Source organism: Mesoplodon bidens (genome assembly GCF_964165515.1).
Source record: "Mesoplodon bidens genome assembly, chromosome: 5".
Classification (NCBI taxonomy): domain Eukaryota; kingdom Metazoa; phylum Chordata; class Mammalia; order Artiodactyla; family Ziphiidae; genus Mesoplodon; species Mesoplodon bidens.
The window spans coordinates 76,845,278-76,860,228 of NC_138161.1; the positions used below are offsets into that span (position 1 = coordinate 76,845,278).

At 36.5% G+C, this 14,951-nt stretch overlaps 1 protein-coding gene across 4 annotated transcripts in view; it reads left to right on the plus strand.

The window, feature by feature from the left end:
- The window catches only part of RSRC1 (arginine and serine rich coiled-coil 1), a 457,004-nt gene extending 442,257 nt beyond the window's left edge, over positions 1–14,747 (plus strand). For 3 of the 4 annotated variants that reach the window (XM_081234542.1, XM_081234540.1, XM_081234539.1), the window contains 3 exons: positions 1,321–1,427; positions 8,566–8,718; positions 9,581–9,922. In XM_081234542.1, the coding sequence (XP_081090668.1) occupies positions 1,321–1,427; positions 8,566–8,718; positions 9,581–9,673 (353 nt within the window). In that variant the 3' untranslated portion in view covers positions 9,674–9,922. Of the gene's footprint in view, positions 1–1,320; positions 1,428–8,565; positions 8,719–9,580; positions 9,923–14,571 lie in introns of those variants that run through there. The other variant, XM_081234541.1, reaches the window with a different exon arrangement.
- Positions 14,748–14,951: the final 204 nt, after the last annotated feature.

Sequence of the window (14,951 nt, forward strand, 5' to 3'; positions counted from 1 at the left end):
GCTGACATCACCTTGGACACACTGATCAATCTTAACATCATTAGAAGTGGGAGAAGCACATCCTGATATGATGTAATAGGAATTACACAGTACCACCTGTGATGTATTCTTTTTTTTTTTTTTTTGTGGTACGCGGGCCTCTCACTGTTGTGGCCTTCCCATTGTGGAGCACAGGCTCCGGACGCGCAGGCTCAGCAGCCATGGCTCACGGGCCCAGCCGCTCTGCAGCATGTGGGATCTTCCCGGACCAGGGCACGAACCCGTGTCCCCTGCATCGGCAGGCGGACTCTCAACCACTGCGCCACCAGGGAAGCCCCTAAGTATAGTTTTTTTTGTTTTGTTTTGTTTTGTTTTGTTTGTGATGTATTCTTTACCAAAAGAAATTGAACCTGAATCTTATCCCTGTCTAGATCTAACTGCTGGTTTACACAAAATATGAAGGATAGAAGAACATGTTAAATGACACCATGAGAATAAAATCAGCAAAATCCAGAATGTAGAAAATTGTAAAGGCTAAATGATCAATTTTCTTCAATAAATAAATGACAATGAAAGGAAGGGATGGTGGACCGTAAGTGATTAAAAGGAATTTAAGATACTTGTCAACTAAGTGTAATGTGTGGACCTTGTTTGGATCCTGTTTCAGACAAACCATCTGTAAAAAACAACACTTGGACAATCAGTGAAAATTAAACATGGATTATATAAGATTATATTAAGGAATTATTACTGGTAACGTTGGGTTTAAAGATGGTATTGTAGTTATGTTACTAGTTTGTTTTGTTTTTTTAAGCCCTTATCTGAGATGCCTAAAAAAATATTTAGGGGTAACATGGCATTGTGTCTGGGATTTACTTTTAAATACTCCAGGTCCATCCCCCAAAATTGAAGTGGGCATGGATAGATTAAATAAGAATAACAGAAAATTAATGATTATAGAAGCTGAGTGATGGGTGCAGGTGGATTCATTGTGCTCTTATTCCTTTTTCCTTTTATGTTTTTCCATAGTAAAATTGGGGAAAAAATGTAAAGTCCTCCTTCCAGATTAGCACAGATTAGCTTGAATCATTTTAGCAGTACCTTCTCAGCAATGTTTTAGGTTTTAGGTGAGAGTCTTAGTGGATAGGAATGTTATCTTTGTGAGTCTCCGGGGGGGGGCAAAAAGTTTCTATTGTAACTTAACCATAATGTCTTTTTTTTTTCTATGCAGTTAAATTTCATAAGTCATAAAATTACTTCATAGAAAGAACATTGCTTAGGTATAGTGTTGATAACAAGCTGACACACCAGAATACACTGACATAATACCCTCTTTTTTAGACCAAGCCACCCTGGTAGAACAAGTAAAAAGAGTCAAAGAAATTGAAGCCATTGAAAGTGATTCTTTTGTTCAGCAAACATTCAGATCAAGTAAAGAAGTCAAAAAGGTAAGTTTTCATCCAGGCATTATGAATAAGCCTTTAGATTCCAACTAAAGGGATGCTTTATTAATGGATTTTACTTAAATGTAAGTGCTTCTTCTTCTAATAGATGAAGTAGGGTGAGAGTGTATCAGCATGTTATTGAGAGAGAGAATGAATCAGTGAGAATCAGTTCAAGTTTAACTTGTAAAAAAAAACTGTGAAAATGTATCTGATGCCATTTTTATTTTAAAATTCACCAAGAAAGCAAAGTATAAGATGTCAACATAACGCTTCTATAACAATAATACATATTTCATGAACGTACACTGTTTTCTTTTCAAATGTGTACATCTACTTTTTGAATTGACATTGCTAGAGAAAAGTTAGAAAATAACTTTAACAATAAAATTATTACCCAAATAGTAACATATATTTACACTCTTTGCCCATATGGGTATCACTTATTCAACTCTAATAAAAGGAGCTTTGATTGGCATTTTATTTCTGTTGAATATTTCATGTATTCTTTCAATCATTATCAGGGCTGCTTTTTGGAATTTGTGTTCCTTTAGTTGGAAAAAAGCTATCTACTGTGAAATACATGTATTCTTCAATATCATACATATAATGAATACATGGTATAGCTATCACTTATTCAAAATACTCTATATCTGTAGATATATTAATGACTGTATAGTATTCTACTGATGAATGTATCATAATTGATTTATTTTTTTTCTCTGATAGATATTTTAGTAGTTGTAAGTTTGGAGGTATTGCATACATGTTTGTGAATATCCATTATTATCACCTTAGATAAAATTTTCAAAATGGACTTGTTAAATGTTAATATTGTTTCTTTTCATACCTGTTACCAAAGTCATTCTCCCAAGATATTGTATCGACTCAAATTCCACCTCGAAATGCAGGGAGATGTCTGTCTCTCACACCCTGGTTAACACCAAGCCTTATCAGACTTTTTCTTGTTTACTGACCTGATAGGTAAAAATTGACCTTTTGTTGTTCCATTAACATTTTTTTTGTTATTAGTGAGATGGACATCTTTTCAATTACCATATGTATTTTAAAATAATTCATTATGGGGACATGAATTGAGCATGTGCAGGATACCAGGATGCACTAGACAGCCTTGGTTAATCCATGGTCCTTGCCCTGTTATTTTGCTGATTTCACTTGAACATTTTGTAGTTTGCCACCACAACTCCTGAAAAAAAGGAGCTGTGAAATGGACATTCACAAATATAGCTGCCCATTTTATTAAATATCTTACTCGTACGTATTAAGAAGTCCTAAAAGAATTGTAATTTGTTTTGAAGTTTACTTGCGTAGTATTTGTTTTCTGGAGTTCACCTTGACTTCCCAGTTCTCACTGCACACACTTAAGATAACCTAGCATTTTCTTTCTGTGGAAATATTTATTCCTCTATGTTAATACACTAGGTTTTCTTCTAAACAACTTTTTCCCATTTGGTATTAATTATTAATATAGTAAATTTATTTTTAATTCCATTCCTCTCCTCCAAGATACTAGGAGTTCTTCCAGTAACTAATAAAATTGGCAGTGAGCAAGGAAATTGATCTAAAGCCTGCTTAATATAGTGGAAAGAGCGTGGGCTTTGGACTCAAGAAGATCTGAGTTTGAATCTTAACTTCCACACTTCCTACCATGATTTATGATCTCGAGAAAACCTCTCAACCTCTTTCCAAACCTCAGTTTCCAAATTCATAAAATAGAGCTAATAATTCCTACTTTTTAGAGTAACCGAGGGTTAAATATAATGTTTATCAAATATCTAACATGGCTCTTGATCCATAAAATGTTTATTTTTTAATTATATACTCTAGCATCTACATTATTTGATATCTAAGTACATTCTATAAACTAAGTATGGTGCTTGTAAACTTCTACTACTGTAGGCATTCAGACTGTCTGAAGTATAAACCTTACCCCATTTACATTTCTCTAATATGCCCCTTTCTTTCCCTGAGTCTCCATGCTCACCAGTAAGACAGACCCCTTGCTGAGAAACACAAAAATTCTTTAGATATCTGGTTGCACCTTAAAAGATTTTTTAAATGTAATAATATCTATATATTTGAATTCCAAGATTAGTCATTTTTTTACCTTGTTTATATTCTCTAGAAAAGTTTTAAAATATTATTTCCTATAGTTATAAGTCTTAAGATAACTGATTAAATCCAAGAGAAAAACTCTTCTTCTTCCCATATCTATAACAAAACCCTGTATATAGTTAAATGGGCTTCCCTTGGGAGCAGTTTAAAGGAATTTCACCTACATCTCTCATCAAAGGGACCACCATTATTAATTATTTTAAGGATTCTTTTTTGTTTGCTTTAGTTTTTAGTGCTGAGTTGGAATTTACTCAGCTTCAATGTAGCTTTTCTTGTGTTTCCAATTCAGATGCCACCATTAAGGGCTGAGAGGTCTAGGATGGAACAGGAGGCTCTTCATTTTGTAAGCAACCTTCATAAATCTGTGTGAGGGAAACCCACCTTCTGTTTCAACTATCTTTCAAAAAGAGGTTCCCCTTAACAGTAATTCATAGAAAGAAATAAAATCAATCAAAATCAATCTGGAAAGCCTAGAACTGGCTAGTTCTTGGTTGGATAAGTATGACAGAGAAGCAGAAGCAGCCTAGAAATGTTAATCCAGCACTGTGAATTGAGCCCCTTAGAAATATATTTGGTTAAAATATTTTACCAACATTTTTGTTTCTTTCCTCAAAAATTCAAACCAAACTGCAAAAAATCTTGCATTTAGCAATTAGGGAGCAGTGGTCAAAAGCATGAGATGTAGACTCAGATCTGGAACCACATTTTGATTGTGCTGTTTACTGGTCATATATCCTTAAACTACATAATAATCTCATTAAACCTTGGCTCTCGTCTCTTAAGATGGGGATAATATCCGTAGCAGAGGTTTTTATAAGGATGAGCAAGATACTTTACATAAAACAGTTAACCAGGTGCCTGGCGTATAGTAAGTGCTCAAGAAATGAAAGCTGTCACTACTCCTCCTCTTCCTGCTGCTGCTACCGAGGGCTGTATTTGTCTGTGGCTTCCTTCAGAGGGATTGTAGATACAAGGATTCCTGTTTTGGTTGGGCCAGAGACTGTTTTATGTAATTTTTTATGGTCTGTAGATCCTAAAATGCTCCTTGTTTGAGGCTTGGTGACCAAGCAAATTAAAAATTACTTTACGGGCCTCCCTGGTGGAGCAGTGGTTGAGAGTCCGCCTGCCGATGCAGGGGATACGGGTTCGTGCCCCGGTCCGGGAGGATCCCATGTGCCGCGGAACGGCTGGGCCCATGAGCCATGGCCGCTGAGCCTGCGCATCCGGAGCCTGTGCTCCGCAACGGGAGAGGCCACAACAGTGAGAGGCCCGCATACCGCAAAAAAAAAAAAAAAAAAATTACTTTACACAGTAACTTTCTGGTTTCATGTGTAGACATAAGCTTTGGACCAATTTGTTTCAACACAGCCATTTGGAAATGTTAAAGCAGTAAGCAAATGATGTAAAACAGTGTTGTATCATAGCCCCACTTTTGTATATATTTAACGTAAAATAACTAAAATAATGATGACTACCATTAATACTAGACATTTAACATTTATAATTTAACTAATATAGTAATAACTCTTAATTATAGCTGAGGTTCAGCAAATTTCATAACCCATGGTCAAACTGCTAATAAATGATAGAAAGCAGCAGCCAAATCAAATTTGTCCAACTCCAGAACCCATGTTTTTCCTACTAATCAAGTGTCTCTCATAATGGTGAACTCAATGCATATTCCCTGTTGAAATATAAAGAATATGCTAAAAAGCCACAGAAGATGGCATTTACCTTGGTGAATGTATAAATGTATAAAATATTAGCCATCCAACACTAGACTTATATTAGTCATCGCATTTGAAAACGATCAGAAGGGCAGTGATGGGCCAACAAAGAATAAATTCGCGCTGGACTGTAATATAAAACAGAGGGCCAATTTATTAGTTTAGAAAGTGGTATCCCTTTCCAGTTTCTAAAATGTCTGTGTCTACAGTATAAGGTAAGGATTCAGGATGCCCAAGAAGATGAATTATTTATCAGGAAATGACTTAGCAAAGGAGGTACATTATCTAGAGGACTATTTCATCCAGGTCATGGGCAGATGTGATGGGCTACTCCTGATGCATAGCAAAGACGAACTCTCTTGAGGACTAAATTATGAACCAAGTTTCAACATCCTTCTCTCCTGGACAGTGCTACATGCATTGGTATAACGTTTGTAATATCTCTGAAAAAGGCTTTTCTGTAACTAGTGACCCCTTCTGTTGGTAGAGTCTTTAGCTGTGTTAATTCCACTAATTTAGCTAGGGAGCTATTGCCAGAAAAGTGGCTATTACCAATGACATTCTAGACAGTGTGTCTCCTGCAACACATATTGATTTAACTAGTTTAACTTGGTGCAAATGATATCTTTCTGGTGTGAGTAGAAAGATGATCTGATAGTTCCTGCTGTATCGTCAACGTAAGGAACCAAGAGGCAGCTTGTTTTCAGACTGCTCTCCCAAATAAGCTTATTACCAGTTATTCAATCCTAAAATTGTTGTATTTGGCAGATACCCGCCTATGTTCAAAAAGAGGGTAAATAACTCTAAGCAGCGTGGTCATTTGTTCTTTCATACTTTTAAGTGCGTGTTAAAACAAGTTTTTCCAAACTGGACCACCAGGTGGCAGTGCTACTCAAAGCCAGATGTTTGACAGTGGCCATACTAAGGGTTTTTTAATAGTCAAATTGTCTCTAACAGCTTTCCTCACTTAAATAAAGAAGCAATTGATGGTTTTCCTCACACATTTTTTTAAATTACCCATTATTAAATAATAACTTCTACACTCTGATCCTAACCCCTGAGAACTTTACCTCTTGTGCGTATAAGCACTTTTCAAAGAAAACTTTAACGTACTGTGTAGGTAAAAACAAAAATGAGATTACCTGGTTTCTGTAATAGAATGTTATCTCTGCCACCTGCGCCTGTTCAAGCCACATGTTTGGCAACTAGAATAACAGCACTTCACAATTTTTTGAGGTAGTTCCATATGGACAGCCAGTCTCCTAGCTGAACCCTATCAAAGCATGGCCTAGATATGCAGAATGGCATGCTCTTACATTCCCTGCATGGCAAGATAGAGTACCAAAAAATTATGTCCTGGACCTCACTGGACTAACATACTTCCCACTTTCCCCTGTGCAGAATATTGGGCTTTACTCTTACGTGTCTTCAGTTTTATAAAGGGTCAGTGTAATATCACTTAGGGCTATGAGTCTTCTGTGACCACTATGTTGGAGACATAGAAATGTTTGGGATCTGGGGGAAAAAATATTGGCTCCAAAATATAAGAAGAAAACTGCCAAATCAGATTTACCAAATATTTCTTTAAACAGCTCTATGTAACTTGTTACAATTTGTGATTATGTATATATTTTGGTATTTATTTGTTAGGGATCTGTCATCCCATTAGCAAAATGTAATCTCCAATTTGGACAGGGAACATATCTTCTTTTTTTTAATTAATTAATTAATTAATTTTATTTTTAGTTGCATTGGGTCTTCGTTGCACATGGGCTTTCTCTAGTAGCAAGGGCTACTCTTCGTTGCGGTGCGCAGTCTTCTCACTGTGGTGGCTTCTCTTGTTACAGAGCATGGGCTCTAGGTGCGTGGGCTTCAGTAGTTGTGGCACGCAGGCTCAGTAGTTGTGGCTCGCGTGCTTCAGAGCGCAGGCTCAGTATTTGTGGCCCACAGGCTTAGTTGCTCCGTGGCATGTGGGATCTTCCCCAACCAGGGCTCGAACCCATGTCCTGGACAAGGAACATATCTTCTTATTCTCCCTCATGTACCCAGTGCTTAGCAATTAGTAGTGCTTAGTAAATACTGGTTAAATAGATGGATCTCCAACTCTGAGATAAATTACTCTAATAAAGGACTAACTAATTCATGCATATTTCATTTTCTAGATGTTTTCCCCAGTGACCTCTGTTTTGCACTTCATTCAGAGAAGTGGATGTTCAGAAGTAAAAAAGTCAAAAGAAAATGGAAGTTGAAAAACTATATGTGTAGAACCAATAGGGGTAGGAAAAAAAGGCTAAGTAGTGGAATTAATCTCCCAATCATCTAGGGTTTTTTAAATTTAACCTTTAATTTCAACTTCTCATCTAATCCATTTCATGTTACCCTTGCAGCCTTTCCCTTATTCAGCCACTTCCCTGGCCTTCTCCTCTCTCAGGGAAGGAGATATTGGAACTAACCTGAGTTAGCACTACACTCCTGGTTCCTTCCAGGCAGGAACAATGATTTATCAGTCTTTCTGTCCCCAGCACTTTGCACAATACCTGGCATATAATATTCTATACAGTGGAATATGATTTCAGCAACAAAAAGGAATGAAATACTGATACATGCTAAATGAAAGAAGCCAGTCACCAAAAAAAACACATATTGTATGATTCCTTTTATATGAAATATCCAGAATAGGCAAATCCATAAAGGCAGAGAATAAACTAGTGGTTGCCTAGGGATGGGAGGGTTGGGGAGATATGGGGAGTAGTGACTGCTAATGGGTATAGGGTTTTTAAGGAGGATGACGAAAATGTTCTAAAGCTGCTTGTGGTGATAGTTGCAAAACTCTGTTGATGTGATAAAAGCTTTATGAATTATGATATGGAATTGTATCTCAGTAAGGTTGTTATTTAAAAAATAGCAGTAATAATCTTTGAATTTGCTTTTTATATCTAAAGAGGCCAACTAAATGGAGATTTGTTGCAAGCTTATTTTCATTAATAGAATTTAGATATGTGAAATATATGTACTTTTTCAATAGTATAGACTCATAAGTACCAACTTCTTAAGAAAAATATGCTGATTGTAAGAAATAACATTCTCACAGTGTTTTTTTTATTTGTTTGCTTACTGTAGGAATAGTTGTTTCTTATTCAATAACCTAGGGCCATTTTATGGTTAGTATCATCTCAAAGGAGGCCAATTGAGCAGTTATTATTCAAAATCAGAAATATTATTAAAGCAACATTTTAATTGTATATTGTTATCCAATTAATAGCATGTGTTTTATGTTTCAGTCAGTGGAACCTAGTGATGTGAAGCATGCAGCTGCAACATCAGGACCAGCATCAGTAGTGGCTGACCCACCGAGTAATGAAAAAGAAGTAGACCCTAGCAGCATCCCTACTGCTATCAAGTACCAAGATGACAATTCTCTGGCCCATCCAAATGTAAGATCCTTAAATCTTAAGAATGTCAGTTTAAGTCTAGTTGACTGAAGTTAATTCAAACTGTTGTCCTTTTGGGCTGGTGACAAGAAGACCATTGGAGGAAATGGATTCATATGTTCCTATTTGCTAAAAATAGGCAGCTCACCCCCAGCCTTTAGAGCTGTTACATGTATTTGAAGCTGGTTTGGACCAACTCATGTTACCTGACTTCTAGGAGATTCTTTCTATGGGAGAGAAAAATGGGCAAAAAGAAGTTGTGTTTTATTTTTATTCTGACACTAAAAGATATAATTCTGGCTTTGCTCCAGTTGGCTCATGGACTGTGAACATGTCATTAACACCATATCGTGCTATCTTCTGTGAATTAGTGTCATACCACTGTGTCTTCAGAAAGATTGTAGGAAATAAACTTTACAAAATGAGATGCAAAATTGCTAACCAATGATTTTGATGTTAGTCCTTTTACTCTAAAACTTTCTGAGCATTATTCCAGATAGATTATCTTCAGTTAAGAGGTCATCAAGAGTTAAATAGTATCCAAATCTTGTGCTGAAGGATGTATTCTATAAAAGTGATTTATAGGGCTTCCCTGGTGGCGCAGTGGTTGAGAGTCTGCCTGCCGATGCGGGGGACACGAGTTCGTGCCCTGGTCCGGGAAGATCCCACATGCTGCGGAGCGGCTAGGCCCGTGAGCCATGGCTGCTGAGCCTGCGCGTCCGGAGCCTGTGCTCCACAATGGGAGAAGCCACAACAGTGAGAGGACTGCGTACTGGGGAAAAAAAAAAAAAGTGATTTATAAGGTCAAATCCAAGTTATTGGCAGACAATAACATTTTTTCTTCTTTTTTCTTTTTTTATTTCAGTTATTTATTGAGAAAGCTGATGCTGAAGAAAAGTGGTTCAAGAGATTAATTGCTCTCCGACAGGAAAGGCTAATGGGCAGTCCTGTGGCCTAAAGTTATGTTCGTCTGGTTGAATTAACAGTAACATTGGAAATTTAGGTTTTTAAATCCCAATATTAACTCTTAAAAATAATTTAGCTGATTATATAAAAAGGTAACCTCATTTCATTCTTTTCTCATGTAGGCGTGAATATTTGTTGATTTGAATTTAATCAAACATTGTGAATATTAAGACTAGTGTAAAGTTTAAGGATGCATGAAAATGTCATACTGTTAATAAAGCTAATCCTGAAAATATTGGTATTAAGGCAAATGGTACACAGTAGTGTTTCTGAGTACAATTTGAAAAATATCAAGTTGCCATTTAAAGACACAATTTTGATTAGTCATGCATATAAAAGAGTCAAACTATATGCTATAAATATGAGGTTTTATCTTCCATGTATTATAAAACCATATTTGGATCTTTTATTTCACCTTATTGAAAAATTTTAGGCACAACAAAAAGCACTGTAAACAACCTAAGCAGCGTGAACCATGTTACTCTTAGAGGAATAATACATTTAGTAAAAAAAACTACTTGAAAATTAAATAAACTGATGGTTTATTTGCTTAGAGATCAGCTTTTACTAGGTGCTCCTTTGAAACATGTTAGCAGGTCCCAGCTCATTCTTTTAAAAATTACATGTTCATGCTAGACCTAAGCAGTTGGCCAAATACTGATGATGGGGAATTGTTTCTGAGAAAACTGGTAAGAGTTCTCACTTCAGTGTTACTTAACCAACTGCTATACCCTGCAGAGGAAGCCCGCTAATTGTAGCTTTGATAAGGCTATCTGTCATCGTAGAATACCTTTCTCTGGTAGCTGAATGAAAATCAACTATGCATTCCATACTGAACACACCAGAGATAAGGACTTCTAGGCCTGCCTTACAAACTGCCTTCAACAGCTGACATGAATTGTTTCCCTTTTCTATTTTGTTCTGCTCGAATTTGTATCTATGGTGACTGTAGCCCAGAACACAAGATAAGCATGAAAAGTTCTTGGGCTAAGATTACCAATATATAGGACATTTTGATGCCATCTTTTTATATTTCTGAAACTACTAAAGTTGTAATCCCTGTTAAAAGTTAAAAATATAAAGAACGTAAAATCAGTTGCAAAAGGGATGGAAAATAGACTGATGACCAAATACTTGTTTTTATACAAACATGTTTTCATATTCTAAATATATGCTAGTGGGGTTTTTTTCCTTAGCTATAAGTGGAAGTACCCAGTATGAACTCAGGTGTGTGTGGTTTTTAACATACACAAGTTTTTAGTGATTTTTAAAAGGGATTACTGGTACTGAATAATTTTATATTTCATTTATTGCATAACTTATAAATAGTTAAAGGACTATCACTCTTTGGGGAATTATATTTTAGTGGTCTAGGCAAGAATATGGCTTGTCATTTGGGCCACTAGTGATTCTCCAGAGAAGCTAGACTAGGCATTTTTTCTCAGTATGCTTGATGTTCCTCATTTATAACATAGTGAAAATATTATGATCCACTTTAATTATATTTCACACCAGAGTTCCTCTTTGGCAAGTAGCCCAAATATAGATGCTTGAACTGCAATAGATTTATATTTTAAAGCTAAATTTTTCTTAGAGATAGAGAATCAAGTTATTTTTTTAATTAACTAAACTTTAGTCCCTGCTAAACTCAATGACTATTCCCCTTCTTCCTGATTTCCAATGTGATTCATTTCAATATATTAATTAACTTTGTTTACCTGCATCCTGTTGAAGACTACTATTACCACATAAGCCAAATCAAATTTAATGAGAAAGACTTCATAGACCACTATCAAACATATCACCAAACTCAAGGTAGGCGATCCATGCGGGCCTTCTTTAATATCCTAATATAATGACTCTATAAAACAGAACAGTCCCTTTCATGTCAGTTGATTAACGGCAATAGTTTGGACTTACATGAGACCTCAGAGTGTTTTTTGAAACATTGACTTCACACAAAATGATGAGTACTAATAATACAAGTTTTCATTTCTGAACAAGTGCATTCTCAGGGAAAATGGAATAAGAACTTTTTTTTTCTGGCACTCCCTAATTACAAGGAGGCAGATACCTAAGAATAAGAGAACAGAACACTCTGAGTCTTTCACCTACTTCACTTCAGCATCCCAGCAGGTGAAATGAGGATACTAATAGCCTATCATCTGCCTATTTTGACTTTTCAGTAAAATAACACAAAAGAAAGCCTGTGGTAGAAAAAGTGTACTGTTTATGCCAAGGGAACATTTTGGCATGGTAGCCCATCTTAACGGAAATATGGAACAAATAGTTGCATGGGTAATTATTTGAAAAGCTACACTCCACCTTCAGTGTACTCCTTATGTATGTGCTTGAACTGCCATGGCCAATAGACCCCAGCTTTGTCCCCAGATTTCTCTGATGTCCCCCCCTGCCAAGACCACAAGAAACCCTGATTGCTCTGCAGTTAGTGACCTACTATCTGCTTACTGGAGGGATCTCAGGTCTTCTTCCATCAGATTTACCCACTTACTCATTAATGTTTTTTTGACTACCTAGTTTGTGCTAGGCAGAGTAAGGGCAGTTGGGTATACATGGGTGAATCCAGTGAGGATCCTGCCCTCAAGAGGCTTAGTTATGAAACCCAGACATGTTTGTGACATAAGAGATATAATACTTAGTGGCAGAGGAGAGGACATGGTTGCAAAAAGGAGAGAGATTACTGCAAGTTAGAAAATTAAGGAAGCCTTTGGAGCCACAGGAACTCACAGCTCTCCACTTCCACCTTCCTGGTAGCTGCTGTAGGGGGCTGGGAACTGTTGCACTTCCAACCCAAGGAAGAGTCCCTCTTGTGAAAGACCCAAGTGGCCCTGCCCTCTCGATCCTATTAAAATCCAAGCAAAATTTTAGGTTCCTGGTCGCCCTCTGGCTTTCTCTGATCATTTCTTCCTTTTGGTGGAGAATCAGCTGAATAAGCTGATTTGGCCACTGTCATCAGTCTTGTATCACCACCACTTGTCAGCCAAGATGACTTGAGTGAGACATGTAATGGTAGCTGAAGGAGACTTTCAGTACTTCTAAGAAAGAATTGCATCTGCCAGTAAGGCCTTGCACAGCAGTGGGGACAACTGTGTGTTCCCTAATCCTCTTTGTTTTTCCATTGTATGCTATTACAGAAAGCATTGTTTTGGAATGAAAAGATACAGTTCATTTCCCTGTGGTTAGGTCTGTCTCCAAATTTTCCTTTGATTTGGGTATCAAGTGAAAATCTTGGTATCAAGTGAGTAACTAAGATAGTAACAAAAGCTAGAAATGAAACAAGACACGGGACATTTTTGGTCACTAAACTATGGATGAATTGATCTGGAATTCTTACACCCATGTTACTCCTTCCTTCCCCCGCTTTTCCTACCCCAAAATTCCTCATGAGTATGACGGAAGAGGTCTTGAACCAGCTCCTGGCCATTACTCAGTGGATACAGTGCTTGAATTATTCAGAAAATATTTAAATGCCATCCTTTAAATGTAAGCCCTACTTATTACTGTTTGGAACTCCTTTATGGAATAATGGAAAAGCAAGTCATCTTGATAAGAAAATATCTGAGTCTTTACAGAAGAACAAGGATAAAAATGGAGGTAAGAAAGAACTCTTTGTGAATTCTCTAATCATCTTCACCTTTTCTCGTAGAGATGGATGTTGATCAGTGTATTCTGTTTGGCGGGTTTTTTCCCCAAATCAAAGAAAATGCTCTGTCATCATGTATTTCCAAGTTATTTTTGCTATTATTGTATTCCCAGAATCTAGCCCATGCCTGACACAAGAAGTCTCTCAATAAATATTTGTCAATGAAGGAAAAATGAATTTGCCCATCTTAAATGGACAGTCTGTTTAGCAGTATGGCTATTTAAAATACTCAAGCTATTTGGAGCCAGTGCAAAAACAAATAGGTGTCTAGGTATATACCCAAAAGAATTGAAAGCATGGTCTTAAAGAGGTATTTGTACACACATGTTCATAGCAGCATTATTCATAATAGCCAAAACAGGGAAACAGCTCGAGTGTCCATGGATGGAAGTAAAATGAAGTGTGTGTGTATATATATATATATATATATATATATATATATATATACACATACACACACAATGGAATATTACTCCACCTTAAAGAGGAAGGAACATGTATGAACCTTGAGGACATTATGCAAAGTGAAATAATCCAGTCACAAAAAGACAAACGCTATATGATTTACATAGAAGAGGTACTTAGAGTAATTAAAATCATAAAGGCGGAAAGTATAAAGGTAGTTGCCAGGGCCTGGGGTGAGGGGAAATGGGTTTATTGTTTAATGGGGATAGAGTTTCAGTTTTATAAGATGAAAAGAGTTTTGGGGATGGATGGTGGTGATGGTTGTACAATGGCATGACTATGTTTAATACCACTGAACTGTACACCTAAAAATGGTTGAGGTGGTAACTGTGTATATTTTACCACAATTTAAAAATCTATTTAAAAATACTAAATAAAAAAATAGATGAGTTTTGTGACCAGATTAGTTTGGTTTCTGTGATTTGTATCTCCACACGTCTCTGAGCTGACAAAGGCCTTTGGAATTCCTGGGGAATACAGAGTACACCCGGCCTTCTCTATAACATTAGCGACTAACAACAGTGGGGCTAGAGTTTAAGCAAGGATCTTACTAATGTTCACTTGCCCAGACTTTCTTTCGGGGCCAATTTTTATATTATATAAATAATATTTTAAATGATGTAGATGTGGTCATTCAAGGTCCACCCACTGGCTCCTGTCACTGCTCTCCTTGCAAATGATAGGTCAGTTTTAAAGAAGTAAAGTCTACCAATATAGTAAGACAACACTTTAAACTCAACAATGTACCATTTTATTTTTAGGTCTTGAGAAGGAATGGCAAAATGATCCTGCTGCAGTGCTAGGAGAGAATGATGAACTGAACTGACCCTCTCTTCTTCACATCTTGTAACATGGTACTCAGGCTTAAATCCCAGTGTAAAAAACCTAGTATAGTGTGGGCTCCCTTCATAATCTTTTAAAAAATGAACTGCTAAAATCCCATGTCTTGAATAAAATCCGTAACTACAGTTTATCTACCTTTTCGTGTTCCATGAAAATATCATAAGCTTAAAATGGAATTGAAAACAAATAATTGAGAAATAAATAAATGTTTACGACATAACAGCACAATGGTTTGAATGCCTATATTAAAGATTGGGTAGACTTTTTAAACAAATTCTGTAACTGGATTATTTATATA